The sequence below is a fragment of the Pteropus vampyrus genome, unplaced genomic scaffold (assembly GCF_000151845.1).
Source record: "Pteropus vampyrus isolate Shadow unplaced genomic scaffold, Pvam_2.0 Scaffold5, whole genome shotgun sequence".
Taxonomy (NCBI): domain Eukaryota; kingdom Metazoa; phylum Chordata; class Mammalia; order Chiroptera; family Pteropodidae; genus Pteropus; species Pteropus vampyrus.
In genome coordinates, this window is record NW_011888786.1 from 16,109,925 (window position 1) to 16,125,723 (window position 15,799).

A 15,799-nucleotide genomic window follows, 5' to 3' on the forward strand; every position below is an offset into this window, starting at 1 on the left:
TTCATATAACCGAAATTCTTACGTGCCTTAATTCTGCAAAGTTCACTGTTCCCCTACTGAAAAAACTGAAGAATGATAATAAATTATAACATCATTTGGTACCCACAGATTCCTTGCTGAGTCTGTTAGATGGAATAACAAAGTGGGAGTTCAAGCAGCAGAGATAATACAGATCTCTTAATAGAGGGATAAGGGCTGCGGATTTCAGTACTGTGTTACTAGCCTCCTGTCTGGACATTCCACTGTCTTTGAAAAAAGTGAATGTGAGATGTATACACAAAGTAGGAAGGCTATGAAGATTTATTTATGCCCACATATGCAAGCGTCCTTGCTGGGGATATATACAAGGAAAGCGGTCAAAGCATATGGAGAGCTCAGAAATGGAGCCATAGAGCTTTGGGAAGCTGCCTAACAACGTTCTTCATAACATTAACAGACGTTACTCGCCTGGTTTTTCTTTGTACGACTCCACGACAGAATATAGTGAAGGGCCACACAAAGTATGCAAGCAACGTTTATTCAAGTGGATTTTATAATTCAATATAACAAGGCCTAGAGACATCTAGGTGTCTAGTCCTGCTGTCAGTCTACATTTAAAATCGTGTGGCTATTGCTTCAATCTCAAGGAAGTAGAAGATGTTACTATATACATCAGTGTATCTCCTACCCAAAACTAGGTAGAGAACATTTATTTCTATCTTAAGAAGTATGCTACTGACTCACTGTCTTTGCAATTCCACAGCAAATGTTCTCCACACCCCAGGCAAACACTTTCTAACTCATATCACCATTAATGGTTTTACCTGACCTTAGACTGCTCGTGGACGGGCTCAAATGGTACTATTTTGTGTCAAGCTGCTTTTGCTCAACAAGAATTTGAAGATTCATCCATGTTGTGGCATGCATTAGTATTCACTTATTTACCGCTGAGCCGTATTCCAGTAAATGAATATATCATTCTCCTATTGATGGACACTTGGAAAATTTCCAGGTTGCAGTGTTTATGAATAAAACTGCATATGAACATTCTTGAACAAGTGCTTCTGTGGACATGATACCTAGGAACACAGTTGCTGGGTCATGGGGTAGATGTACTAATAACCTTAGCAAAAAACTGAAACAGTTCTACACAGTGATTGTGTGACTTTTACCCTTCAACTAGCAATTTATGAGAGTTTTAGTTAATCAAAATCCTTGTCAACATTAGTTGACTAAAATCAACTAAAATGACTCTTATATTAAGTCATTTTAGTTGATTTTAGTCAACTAAAATAGTATCTCAGTTTTAATTTGTATTTATTAATTGCCATTAGCTAAACTCAAGCCACTTTTGCCTTAGATCTTAGATCATCGCACATTCTCTTAATTTTATTGATTGACATACTGATTTATATGCTGGTTTACGTAACACATTTTAGACCTTTCTTCAGGACTTAGGTCATTCTCTGCCCTCCCAAAATGTGAGGTGGTCAAAAAGGCCACAGATGGAGTTCTTTACTGTGTCCTGCCTGAGTACATTAATGTTATGTCCCAGAGGCTGAAAGAAATCATTAGCTTACTATGCATTTTATTGACTACAGAGAGCTGACAGAAGTATAAAATAATGTTAACACCCACACAAAAATGTTTATATATTCAAATACTACATAGTCAAATACCTTCAGATCCTTGTAAAGAAAGAGATATCCATCACGTAAAACACAATACCGTTCTTGAAACTTATTTCCAGACAGTATTTTAGAAGGTTCTTCTTTGATTTTCAAGGTTCCCTCTTTGATATTTTCCAGGGCTCTCCTCTCTGTAAAGTACATTGTAAGTTAGGTACATTTTCATTTATTGGGAACAGAACATAAAACATTTCTCTATTTTCAGTTTCGATAATGTAAAGTAATAACATGTTTCCTACCATTAAAAAACCTACAGCTAATTTCTGAGAATACCATGTGTGAGGGGAGTGTTGGACAAGTTATAGATCCACTAACTCGATCTATATATAGCCCTGTCTACACTATCCAAATAGCTAATGGGTAATAATACTTAAAATGTGGTCATTTTCAACTGAAGTGTACTGTATGTATAAAATATACACCAGATTTTAAACTTAGTACAAAAAAAGTCAAAATATCATAATTTTATAATACTGATTACATGTTGAAATGATTATATTTTGGATATGTGCATTTAAGTAAACTATAATAGTGAAATTAATTTCACCTGTATATATTTACTTATTTTAATGTGGCTACTAGGCAATTTAAAATTATATGATCAACTTACAATGTGTTTATTTTTAACAGTTCTCATATATAAACAATGCAAAAGTAAAGAGGGAAACCTTTCCTGAATTTCTAACTCAGGAATCTAGGAATTCTTAAGGCATTAGAGAAATTACTGTACTTACTAGGACTTTTATGAAAGAAGTAAGGGTAAAAAAGCAAAACTACTAAAGTAGAGCATTTAATTAACGATTATATTTTATATACAATAGTATTAGTGTTCCACACTTAGAAATCATTTTAATTCTATTAAAAAATACTTTTTGATAAGAACACCAAATTTGTATTTCTATACATTTGAGGCATAAATTTATCAATATAAATCATCTAAAATATTTTTCTCAAAATGTAGACAATTAGCTGCCTACCTGAGAACTAAAAAATTATGAAAAGGGGTCCTGAAGCCAAACAGATATGACATTATCATTATGATGTTAATTTCTGCTTTTCCTGTGAAAAGGCAGTGATGACACATCCTGCAGATTGTTGTGGCCCACAGATAATGTCCACAAAAAATGTGGGATCTTTTAATTGGAAAAACTCCATCAGGACTAGGACCTTTAGCAAGGAAATAGGAAACTCCATCAGGACTAGGACCTTTAGCAACCTCATAGTATTAAGACGATACAATTTAAAAATATTCATGCATAGTTTTGAAATTTATAAAATAACTCGAATGAATTTAGAAAGAACTCTTAGTATTAAACCTAATAATCTCTTGGTTTGGGAAAAACCTTTACTTATACAGAAAAAAAATATACAGATGTTCATAATTATAATTAGATAAAAGATAGTTTAAAAATAGAAATAGTTCCTTATAATGCAAATGTGAGCACAGAATGACTATCTGGAAGAGAAATTCCCAGGATTAATCACATCACTTATCCTAACCACAAACAAAGGTAATTAACAAACCCCAGTGATTTTCATGACACACATACTGGCCACAGGTAACATTCTTTTACTAAAGCTTCTTCTTAGGTAGTTTGTGACTTTATAAAATAATTTCTGAATAACATACTGCTAAAATTGTCCTATGGTACAAATTAATATTCAATTCCATAAAGATATATTTTATAGCTAAATACTATTTAAATTAAAAAATAACATTTTTCCAATTAAAAGACTTGAAAGATGTTTTAATAGAATTAGAAGAGCAAGGGAAAAAAATAACATTACCTAAAACTAGTATTCAGAGAAATTCATATTACATCTCTCATTCATTTCTTCATAAATTATTGAGGATTTAGTATGTACTTGGAAGTAGTAATATGCGTCAACCAGATGGAGATGGTCTCTGCTCTTGCAGTGCAGTGTTAAATAACAGTTAAACATGAGCTAACAAACAATGAACGCTGTATATCCTGAGAGAAGGGCAGTAAGTAACATAGAAAATACTGGGTGGGCTTAGTGATTCAGCTGATTTAGAATAGGAAAGTAGAAAAGGCATTTATAATATTGTTGGTTTAGAAATAGGTAAAGCATTTTTAAAAGCATTAAATTACTATGAAGTGTGCGATAGATATTACATATTGCTTAAGCCAAATTCTATTTATACCTTCTGATTGGACACTTTTCATTTAGAATTTTGTACAAATTAATAAACCTTTCAAATTTTAGTAATAATCTCATGTCCAGTGTCTAGGTAAACCACTCATTGGTCAAAGAAAAACAGGCTTAGGGAAAAGATACTGTTTGTGTCTCTAGTGCATAGTGCTGATCTTCATTTTAATAATCATCACATGTAACTGAGTAGTAGTTTAGCTAAAGCTGGGAGCATACACTATAAATGAACTCAGGAGGGAGGCTCTGAGAGGAATATATGTTGAGGAGTGAAGAAAAAAAGAACTCTGAAATATGAAATTCTATGATAAAGTTGAGAATTTTAAAGAATTTCTAAAACCTGTCACAACTAAATTTGTCTGCTCTAAAAATGTAAAATAAGTAGAAAAATTACCCACCACTTAAGGGACAAAATGAAGCAACATACGTTGGGGGACATCGTGTGTGACTCAGTGTGTAACAAAATGAAGGTTATGAATTAAATGGTTTCCAATAATTCACTTTCCCGAACTTTGCCAGTATCGCTTGGTCCCTCAACTTTGGGATACTCACTCTTATATTTCCACTTCCTCCACCTCATCCTAGGCAGAAAGCCTATTAAGCTCCCTTGTTCCTGAAGAATCTGGTTCAGTACAAAGTTCATGCCAGCTGTGTCCACCATGCCTGCTGCCCAGACCTTGTCCAGGTTTGAGTTCAACTCTAGTATGTCAGGATTCCAGTTTTATACACTGCATGTCCCTTTTGATCTGGAGTTCAACTTTCTTCTACTCAGATCTTTTCAGTGGGATCTCTGCTTTATTATTGAGATTCTGGCCAGAACTCCTATCATGTCACTGTTATTTCTAATGCTACATAAGCAGTTTTCATAGCCACACCCCTTGCTATAGTCATTCAATATCCCTCTGATCCAATCAAAAAGAATGAGTTCATATATCATATGGTCCATGCTATAAATTGTAGCCATAATGTAATATAAGTAACTACACATGGAATACTTCTATGTAATAAGAATTTTTAAAAAACGGGCACACCATGTATATTTGCTTTAAATTGAAAAATGAACCAGCTATAGTACATAATTAATGTACTAAAAAGAAGCCATTAAGTAAGTGACTTGGGAAACCACCCGATTTTTTTTTTTATATAGTGTAATAAATCTGAAGATTTAATGCACTCTCAAAGCACCTAACTCCTTCATAGAAAGATTCTGGGGTATATACTACTATGCACAATTTCATTTACTACCCTTTTGTCTTTCGTTTCAATCAAATTCCACCACAATGTTATCTCTGGGGAATCATAAACCCCTCTTCCTTCTTGGTGGTTGCTAGGATGAGGCAGGCTCAGCTGGGGTTTAGTGAGGGGTCTTTATAGTTAACACTGGATGAGAAAACAGATAAGTATTCTTAGTCATATTGTGTTGTATTATTGTTTTAATTAGAAAAGCCCTTAAAAAAATGTATGTATGAACCAAAAAAAAAAAAAAATGGCCACATTTATTTAAATAGAACAGACATATATTACTGGGACAATAAAACTAATATCCGCCCCCGCAAAGTTTTTCTAAACTATTTGAAAACCTCGAGTTCTTATACAAATACAGTAATTTCCAACTAGTCATCTCTAATCCTAATAAAATAACTGATATAAGGAGGAGGTGACAGGATCTTGGGAAGGAGAGGCAGAGAGAGATAGACAATACTTGTTGGCACCTAGCAAGCTGAACGTTACCTCTTATTTAATTAATGGAGGACAGACATTCTTTTTGGTACTGCAGAGTCTGTACTACGCAATGAAGACTACACTTCCAAAGTTCTGATGATTTATAGATTGAATTTGTAAGCGTTAAAAAAACTAAAGTCTGATTTAGCCTTCATTTCAGTATAGTAAGTTGTTTATGCCAGAATACATGGCTCGATTTGGAGAGATTCTGACTCTAATGCCTGCTTCTCCAATTTCCAGCAGGTCACCTTGAGGGAGTTATGTGATGTTTCCATGTCCCAGTTTCTCCATTTGTAAAATTCCTAGTAAGTACAGCAAGTCCTCACTTATCATCAACAGGTTCTCTACAACTTTAAGTGAAAGGACAGATAAACGAAGACAATTTTACCATAGGCTCATTGATATACACTAGAGTTAAGTTCCTACGCATCTCATCAATATTATAATGAAATGATGTTGAACGAAACATTATTTGAGGACCTGCTGTACTACTAAATAGCTCATAAGAGTACTAGGAAAATTAAATGAGATGGTGTATGTAAAGCATTCAGCCCAGCATCTGGCACACAGTAAATGCACAGTAACTATGAACTGTTGCTATCTCCTATATCTGTTATCTCATATATAATCTGAGTGAGGACAAGGGAATATACAACAAATAGATCTATTTTTAATGTCTGTGTCTTCCTTTTTCTTTGTTGGCAAAGACTATTTCCTCAGGCCTGCATATTATCTGAAAAAAATTCCTTGTTCCAAGTTCCACCCCCACCCATGTACTCTAAGTGCTGGAGGAGACAAAATGGGCAATTTCTATTCTCTTGAAAACGTGCCACAACTAAGTGATATTTGGCAACATTTGCAGCCTAACACATAAAAATTCTTTCTTGATTAAAAAGTATGCACATTTCCTTTGATATTAACTGTATAGGATACATATGTTCTTTATAATTTGGAGGAAGAGAATTTCTGATTTATTTTATTTATCGTATGACATTCACTCAAAATGCATTTTAGTAAAATTTTGTTCTACAACTGTGTAGAAACTAAACTGGACATAATAGCTGCTTGAAAGTAACTGTTTCTTAGGAAAGGTCAAATATGTCCATCTCCCCATCCCCATTCTATTTCCCTTTATGCTACTTGCATTGAAGAAGAAATGTTTAATAGAATTAGTAGCTTGATTATATTCTTTCATAATTATTCATAAGCAGTAAAAGTTATAAATATAGTTATTATTAGAGGACTGACTAGAAAAGTGCCAGGGATTCCATGCCATTTTACTGAAAATGCAGCAGACTATAGAAAGTAGAACACTACTTTTCTATTCTGTTTTTATTATTACGTTATAACCCTTTCTAAAATAAAATTTAGTATACTAAATGTTATGTTTCTTTTATATTACAGTCTAGTTTTTAGCATACTTTTAATAAACACATAGATAATATTTTAGACTTCAAAATGTTCATATATTTTATCTCATGAGATTTTCATATAACTTTCCAAAGTAGGGAGTATAGGTAATATGATCTCATTTTATAAATGAGAAAACTATGGCTCATAAAGTTTACGTGACAAGGTTAGAAAGCACTGTCCTAGAATTACAATTCAGGTTTCTTAATATCTGACATAGAATTCTGTCTTCTATATTTAGAGACTTCTCTTATAAGTAATGGTCATGACCATAATGATCACCACCACCGGCACTATAACCACAACAAAAATCCAGGTACCTTTCTTGACCTCATGCACCATTTTATAGTTAAATACTTTTTCCTAGAACTTACCCCTTTGATGATTTTCCATGACATTGCTCTGTCCTTGTTTTCTTGCAACTTTTCTGTTTGTTCCTTCACACACCAAGCCCCTCTTGATACATCTATCCCTTAAAGGCCGGTAATTCTATGCTCAGCTCCCTAATGTTCTTACTTTAACATTAAAACCACATGATCTTGTATTCTCCCAAGGCTAAAACCACATCCCTAACAATGCACTCCATAACTTCCTTAGTTCCCTTCTAGAAATATATTCTTGGACACTTCAAAGACAACTAAAACCCGACATATTCAAAACTGAATTCAGTAACTGTACCCCCATTTCACCCCAAATAGTAACCTCTCTAATTCTCCCTATCTTAATGTCTCAGGAAGCATACAAACCAAGAGACTGAGGACTACACACAGCTGTGTCCGTAATACCACAACACTAATTTCCATTAGAAAGCCTTCCCTAACTACTTAGACGAAAGTGTTTGCAGTCCTGTGAGATTTTGTCAGTAGCTTCCTCAGTTACGTGTTTTATTCATTTATTTTAAAAAAGTTTATTCAACATGTACTTTCAGTGAGTAAAAGAATAAGACATAGTCTTATTATGGAAGAACAATACATACAAGAAAAACTAAACAAGAAATGGCTACTTCCTTGAATGAGAGACATTAAGTGTTAGAAAAGATGTCAAATGTCAAATCTAGCTGAACCACCGTTTTGTGTTACAAAGCTCCCTAGAAACAAACCTCCTAGCCTATAGTGGTCATTTATCACATGCTGTGTTTAGTGTCTTACATTTAAAGTTTTCATACATTTAGATTTTCTGTTCCTTGTGAATAAAGACAATGCTTAACAATCCTTTAAACTTTCCACACTAGATTCCTGCATGAAACAGAGCGCTAACAGAAACTTATCAATTGTTTTGCTCAGTACTGAATTATAATATTGGAAGTCAGGACATTCATACTCTATAATGAATATCAAAGACTGCTATCAATTTCCAAGAAAATATTTCCACTTGAAGTAGACTATGTGTTACCATCAATTTTTACACATCTTTAGATTTAAAAAGATTTGATGGAGAGTGAAATGTAAATTATTTTGGTTAGATTATGATTTATAGACTGAAACTATTTTTGCTGAAATTTTCTTATTTTCTTAAGTCGATAGTGGATGATGGCTCAGCTTTCCAGGTCTGAATTTGCCGGAAGCAGTTGCATTTTGAACTATTCAATTCTAATGCAAATTTAATTCCAAAGCATCTGTCATATGCAGCAATCTAAATTTAGAAACCCACAGGGATCTGCATTTGAGTTACATCTTATATCTTAAAATTATTTCTTTCCTACTGAGGTCATTAAAACTTGATTCCCATGTATCACATTCTATTGAGGTAATTTTAAAGAATTTTAGCACTTAAAATAAGACTTCAGCAATATAAAACTATTCGTTCTGGAATCTTACAGGAGCTATAAATTTATGACTCACTTGTGATAGAGATGTTGAAACTTAACTCAATGTAAGAGATAATGATAAAAGATGGTTTAATAAGATTAGCTATAGCAAAGTCTAAATGGCAATTTTAATGAAGTTTTATTCTTCCTATCTCAATGTCTCAGTCATAATCATGGGGTAGCAAAGAAATTCGAGGACTGTTTTCTTCTTTTCAAGTTAGTTAACTCCCCCGTACAATAATGACAATGGTGCAAACTGTTTCTAAGAAATAAAATGCAGCTTTTAAAAACACAGAATTTATTTTTAAGTAGAGGCAATAGAAAATTAATTTACTCTCATATATTTCTATAAAAGTATGTTACCTCATTACCTTAAATGAATGAGCAGAAATTAAGTGTTCAATGATTTGAAATCTATTCCTATATATGAAGTCTACATTTTAAACTGTTCAGATAAAGTGAGAAAATTGAGACAATTAAAATCCTTTAACTACCACCCTAAACTCCTAAACTCATATTTGATACAATTCACTTAGCAAAAAGGTGGTGAAAATACAATGTCAAACAAAAGTATATGCTTATAATTTATTATATTAGATAAACTATTATTCAATTAATGAAATACAAGTTGTAAGTGTGTAGATACAGGGAAAGAGTTAGTGAAAGGGATAGGTAGACAGTAAAATATGTGGTAACTAGGTATCAAGTACCAGGAGACAGAGTGCAAAGGATGTGGTATTGCTACTTTGTGTTTCAAAAAATGTTAAACATTAGCTATTTGTTACTAAGAGAAATTGTGGTTGCAACCAACTATCTTTGTTTCAAACTCTGGTAATTTTCACTTGGCCAAGGTTAGAATAAGAAAATCTTAAAAAAGAAATCCTTAACATTGTTCCCTTTCTGTTGTGAAGAGCAGTGTATTTCTGAGATGATTTTAGTTTTTCTGACAAATTGACAGAGAAATCACATTTGATTTACTTTCATTATTTTCCCTTTAGATTCCAATTTTAAGGAGCAGTGGATGTAATGAATGGAGCAATGATTCTGGAGACGATGGTCATTGTGATTGATTTACAAGACATTTGCCAAGACAGAGACAAAGACGACGGAATATCCAACCAACCTAAAATCTATCACAAAGTATATCCCATAAGAAGTATTTATAAGCTCCAGGTTGCTACAAGACACAACTATAGAAAAAAAAAAAAATCAATAGATTTAAAAAAACAACAGGCCAGAACTTCTTTAAAATGACGATCCTAAATTCATACAGATTCAGAAGCAACTATAATGAAAGAGATTATTTTGCTTTGATAACCTAAATATAAATCAAGGTCTAATTAAAAACATTTATAACAATTTTATTGGATAGAAAACTAGAGTATTTTAAATATTTACTTCATAGGTACTCCTATTTTTGACAAAAAAATATGTAACTACTGTAATAAAATGGTCCAATTAATGTATTTGCTGATGGCATTATTCTAAAACCTGATTTTTTTTTTTTTATTCAAAGATACAATTTCCTGATAGAAAGAACGAAAGGTATTATAATAATAAGCTGCATATTGGTTTGGCAAACCGAGGGAGGGTTAGTGGGGGGACAGGGCCGGGTTTCATAGCTCCCACCCTGTTAAAGGAATGAAGGAGACATGAGAATAACATAAAAGGTAACTGACATTTTACTCAAGAGAATGTTCCATGCACATCCCTGAAACTATCATCGTCGCCTGCTTTCCACTGCTTGAGTTCTCCAGATTTTATGCAAGATTCTTTGTCTAGTCCTTGTAGAGGTTTGATGCTTTCATAACAGAAATGACACACTCGTAACCCCATAAAAAGGACATAAAGAAATATGTCAGGCATCATTATAGCGCCCAATCTTCCTACCAGGTTTATGGATAGAGCCAATGGACATTTTGTCACTCTACCGTTTCTTATTGTTCTTAAACAACATAAACATTTTACTCAGACGTGATTACTCTCAACCAGCTCAATCTGTACATTTTTTTTACCCCGAAAGATCAACAGCACTTAATGGTACCCTTGTTTGGATTATTCCTCACCCCACCTGCTCAAAACCTTCCTTTATGTCACAGCCTTTTAAGATAGTATTTTTGTCTATTTTTATTCACATAGCCAGCCCATTAGTGCTCAAACAAGAGCTAAGGTATTATGTCTAGATGTGAGTTTCAAGTATTTTGCAACATGAAGAAATGGATATTTGGAGGAATATTAGAAAAAGCAAAATTTTCACCAGAAAAAAAATTTAAAATACACAAAAAGTTGCTTTTTCTAAAAGAAAAGAAACCATGAGAACCTATTATACATGTTTCGTGTTGATAGGACTTGGTTCAGAAGCTCAATAATTTATCTCAATGTTAAAATGAAAAAATACAGAATTTAAGAGCTAGAACAGATTTCATAGATCATCTAAATCAGAAATTCTCAACATGGGCACTAATGACATTTTGGTTCTGATAATTCATTGTTTAACACAGCTGTTCTGTGTACTGTAGAATGCTTCGTGGACTCTCTGGTCGGTACCCACTAAATACCAGAAGCACCACCACACCCAGCTGTGACCGTCAGACATTGTCAAATGTCCCCCTAGGGGAAAAACTGCCCCTACCTGAGAACCACTGCTTTCTGACATGGATGCATGTTGCATTCACATCCCTAGAGAGAATCTCTGTTGTAATCCTTAAGAGGTATATGTAGGATGTGGTCAAAATCATATGTAAGAGTATTAAAGAAATTAAAATAAGATAAAGGTCTCTCAAAGGCTAAATTTCTACAGCAAAAAAAGTACCTTTTGTTTTTTCGGATACTAGTTAAGGCTAGAATAACATAAAAGTTGTTTCACCACTTGCATTTTGCAAAAATACTTTTATGTAAGTGTGAGCTATAAACGATGATGTTATGGACTGAATGCTTGTGTCTCTCCAAACTCTCCAGTGTGACAGTGTTAGACAGTGGGAGCCCTCATGAATGGGATCACTACCCTGAGAAGAGTCACGAGAGTTAGCTTCCTGCCTCTGCTCTCTGCCATGCGAGGATACAGTGAGAAGTCCGCAGCCTGAAACAGAATTCTCACAGGACCCCAACCGTGCTGGCACCTGGACCTCAGACTGCCAGTCTCCAGATGGTGAACAGGACATTTCTGTTGTTTGGAAGATACTCAGTCTATCGTAGTCTGTTAGGGCAGCCTAAACAGACTAAGACATCATGAAACCAGAAATTTGTCAGATCAGCGTTGGAACAATTTAGAATTTACCAACCTGTGAATATTAGCTAGAGAGCCTGCAATAACACTAAGAAGTAGGTTTATAGCATTTAAGAGCTGTATCAACAGCTCCACCTAAGAGACCACAGATCACAGTTACTAAATGTTGGATTTGAGACCAACCTAGTCTCAAATCCAACATTTAGTAACTGTGATCTGGGGAAAATTACTTCATTTCTCTGAGCTTCACTTTTTCCTCATTTGTATAATTCAAATGACAATATAACTCACAAGGATGCTTTAAAAAGCTTAAATGAGATTTGGTGTGTACGGAGCTCACTGAATGATTAACATGTTATTAAATTGTTATATAATATATAATGATTAACATATTACTAGAGCTCAGTTAATGTGATTGATAAATAATGGTTATTATTACTATTATAAAAGTTGTGATAAATTTCATCTTATAAAACCTGAGTCCTTTGCTTTTGGGTTACTTTACATATAATATTGGCAGGAAATCTTTTTCAAATCTGTCAGTTAATGGCAACCCAACAGAAAAATCAGAGTTTCAAAATAAAAGTTTCTAATATCTCGTACAGGTTCAGAGATTTTTTTCTTATGTGATTTCATTGTGCTAGCTAACTTATTTAATCTTCCATGTGTACATGTCTTTTCTCAGTCGGGTGGCAAGGATCCTTATAGGAAGTGTTTTATTTTGTTTCTGTTTTCCAGTATCAATGAAAATAAGTGAGAATTATATAATAAGCACTCAACCTCAGAGCCTGCATAACTTGCACTTCTTGAATGCCCAGAGAACTTTCAGATGTAAACATAATTCAGGAAGATTTACCATCTATCTAAAACTTAGGAAACACATAAACATGGAAGAAGCCCTTAAACATAAACTACTCCTTCCAAACACTTTAACGTGGTACTGTCGCATTAGCCAATTGTTACCACAGTGCTGCCCTCCAGGACATCTGACCCCGGCACTTGGTACTCCTGTCTATATATTCTTCTTTCTATTGGACAATGCTATGTCAGCAGAGTCTGTATCTAGCTACTCGTTTTGCTTTTACATTTTCAAATAATACTCATGCCATAATAATTATCCTTTATCCACTTGAATTTTCAATCATAGTTGCCATGTGAAATAACAGTACCTACCATTATAGTGTTTAATTGTGTCAATGGTTAAGAATCTCTTCACGACAAGATAAGCAGAGCCAGGTTCAGTTAATGAACTCCACCGAAGCACCTGCTCCAACACATTTTCTGTGTAGTGAAGAGGGCGCTCTGCAAAAAATAAAACCAAATCAAATAAAAATATATTAAGATATCATTTTTGAATAATTTTTTACAAATCCTTTTAGAAAGATCTGTATGCAACAATAAACACAACCATATCTTATATTACAGAATAATAGCACTAGGAATACATAAAAGGGACCCAACACCTAGAACACCATTAAGCACATTACGAAATTTACTATATAAATAAATCTGTATGAGAATATTTGTTTGTCACTCAACTACTTAAAAAAAATTCAGAGATGCTATCCTTTAGATAAAATCTCAGAAATAATGCTACCTTTTGTACAACCAATCAGTATCTTACTCTACTTTTTAACGTAGGTAACATTCTGGTTTGCTTATGGAAATCTGTCTGTTTGCACATGCAATTAAATAATTATAAAATGATTAGCAAAATTAATCTTGTTCAGGGGTAAGTAGTAACAAATTAATCCTTTGTTTATCCCAACAAGATTAGCATGTTATAATTTCTCATCGATAGCAGTGAACAACTTATAGTTGATATTCGCATAGTCAATTTATATGAAATTATAAAATGTAACTTCAACAGAGAACATATAAAAATAATCATAAAATACTACCGAGTGATCTATGTTTAACTATTAGTGGAAATATCAAGCATACATATTATGTGGCAATATTATACATTAATTGTTGATATAATAGATCAAAAGCAAGAAGTTAATGACTTCTTAAAGATTTCTCCTTGATAAATACTCATCCATATATATTTTGTTTTAGGCAATCATGTTTTAAAATGCATCACAAATTCTTAGCACAGTTAAAAAAAAAAAGGTTTTACAATTACAATCAAAGCTTCGTATAAAAGTGTTTTGCTGATCAAAATATGTCAATCAGTTAATAAAATGTTACAACAGAAGCATATGCTGGAAAAAAATTCAAACCTTTTCACAGCCCACTAAAAATAGAATAATTGAAATAGCAAGAACATAAGCTCTAACATGAAGACGCTGAAGCAAATTTCCCAGTATCAATGCTATATATAAGTCAATTCAACTCTTACATACATTTCTAAATGTAAAGTACAGTGGACTTTTTGTTTCTGCTTAAAGTAGGAATGCTAATGACAAAGAGTATGTCAATATCATCACACTCATATATAAGCCATGATATTTTAATTAATAATAAAATCACAAGTAAAAACAACCAAATATATCATATCCTTCTTAATACTGGTCTCCCCTGCTATGAATATAGCATTCTAGGACTTATCAATAATTCCAGGTCCACAGAAGAAGAAAACAAATTTTCTGCTTCTCGACTAAATAATGAGATTATGAGACTAAATTATGAGACTAAATAATGTACTGCAGTGCTGCATTTTGTGCTTATTAGAATAAGTCAATGATGATGGCAATTCAAAATAAACAAACAAATAAATAATAAAGAAAGAAAGAAAGAAAGAAAGAAATAATGAGCAACTAGACTATTTGAATACAAATTTCCCTCTTCTTTACAAATATATCCTCTGTACCTAGTAGAGTGCCAAGTACATACATAACAGATGTTCAATAAATACTCAAGGAATGAATTCCTATGGTAGCCTAAAATATTTATAAGTAGATCAGAAGATAAAATATAATTTTTTATAAAACCAGAAAAAATATTTTGTGCTACATCAATCTTTTTCTTCAAATAATTTTCTAAAGGGTTTGGCAAAGGTCATAATTGCCCATAATTTGCCAAAGCTATTATTCACTTGCTGATTAACCATAAAGTGGTTATCTTCTATTAATGGAAGTTAAATTAGAATTAGCTGTATTTAAAACATAATTGGAAGTCCTAGACACAGCAATCAGACAAGAAATAAAAAGTGAACTAAATTGGAAAAAAAGTAAAATTGTCACTATTTACAGACAACATGATAAACTATATCTAAAAAACCCTAAATGTTCTAGCAAAATGTGAAAAAAAAAACTATTAGAATAAATAAATTTAGTAAAGTTGTGGTGTTTTTATACAATACTAATGAACTATTGTGAAAGAGAAGTTAAGAAAACAATCCCATTTACAACTACATCAAAAAGAACAAAACACCTAATAATAAATTTAACCGAGGAGGCAAAAGACATGTACTCTGAAAACTATAACAATGATAAAAGAAACTAAAAAAGACACAAAAACAGGATATATCACGCTCATGGATTAGAAGATTTAATATCATTAAAATGTCCATACTACCCAAAGTAATCTACAGACTCAATGCAGTCCCTATCAGAATACCTATAGTATTTTTCACAGAACTTAAAACAAAAATATCCTAAAATATATATGGAACCACAGAAGACCCTGAATAACTACATCAATATTGAGAAAGAATAACAAAGTTGGAGGTATCATGCTCCCTAATTTCAAATTATATTATAAAGCTATAGTAATCGAAACAGTATGGTACTGGCACAAAAACAGAAACAAAGATCAATAGAACAGATTAGAAAGCCCAGAAATTAACGC

General features: G+C 32.9%; 1 protein-coding gene across 1 annotated transcript in view; it reads right to left on the reverse strand.

The window, feature by feature from the left end:
- ARAP2 (ArfGAP with RhoGAP domain, ankyrin repeat and PH domain 2) overlaps nucleotides 1-15,799 on the reverse strand; it is a 171,545-nt gene that overhangs the window by 19,261 nt on the left and 136,485 nt on the right. The window contains exons 27-28 of the mRNA XM_023534268.1: nucleotides 13,178-13,306; nucleotides 1,659-1,798 (exon numbers count right to left, since the gene is read on the reverse strand). Coding sequence (XP_023390036.1) covers nucleotides 1,659-1,798; nucleotides 13,178-13,306 — 269 coding nt within the window. The remainder of the gene's footprint in view (nucleotides 1-1,658; nucleotides 1,799-13,177; nucleotides 13,307-15,799) is intronic.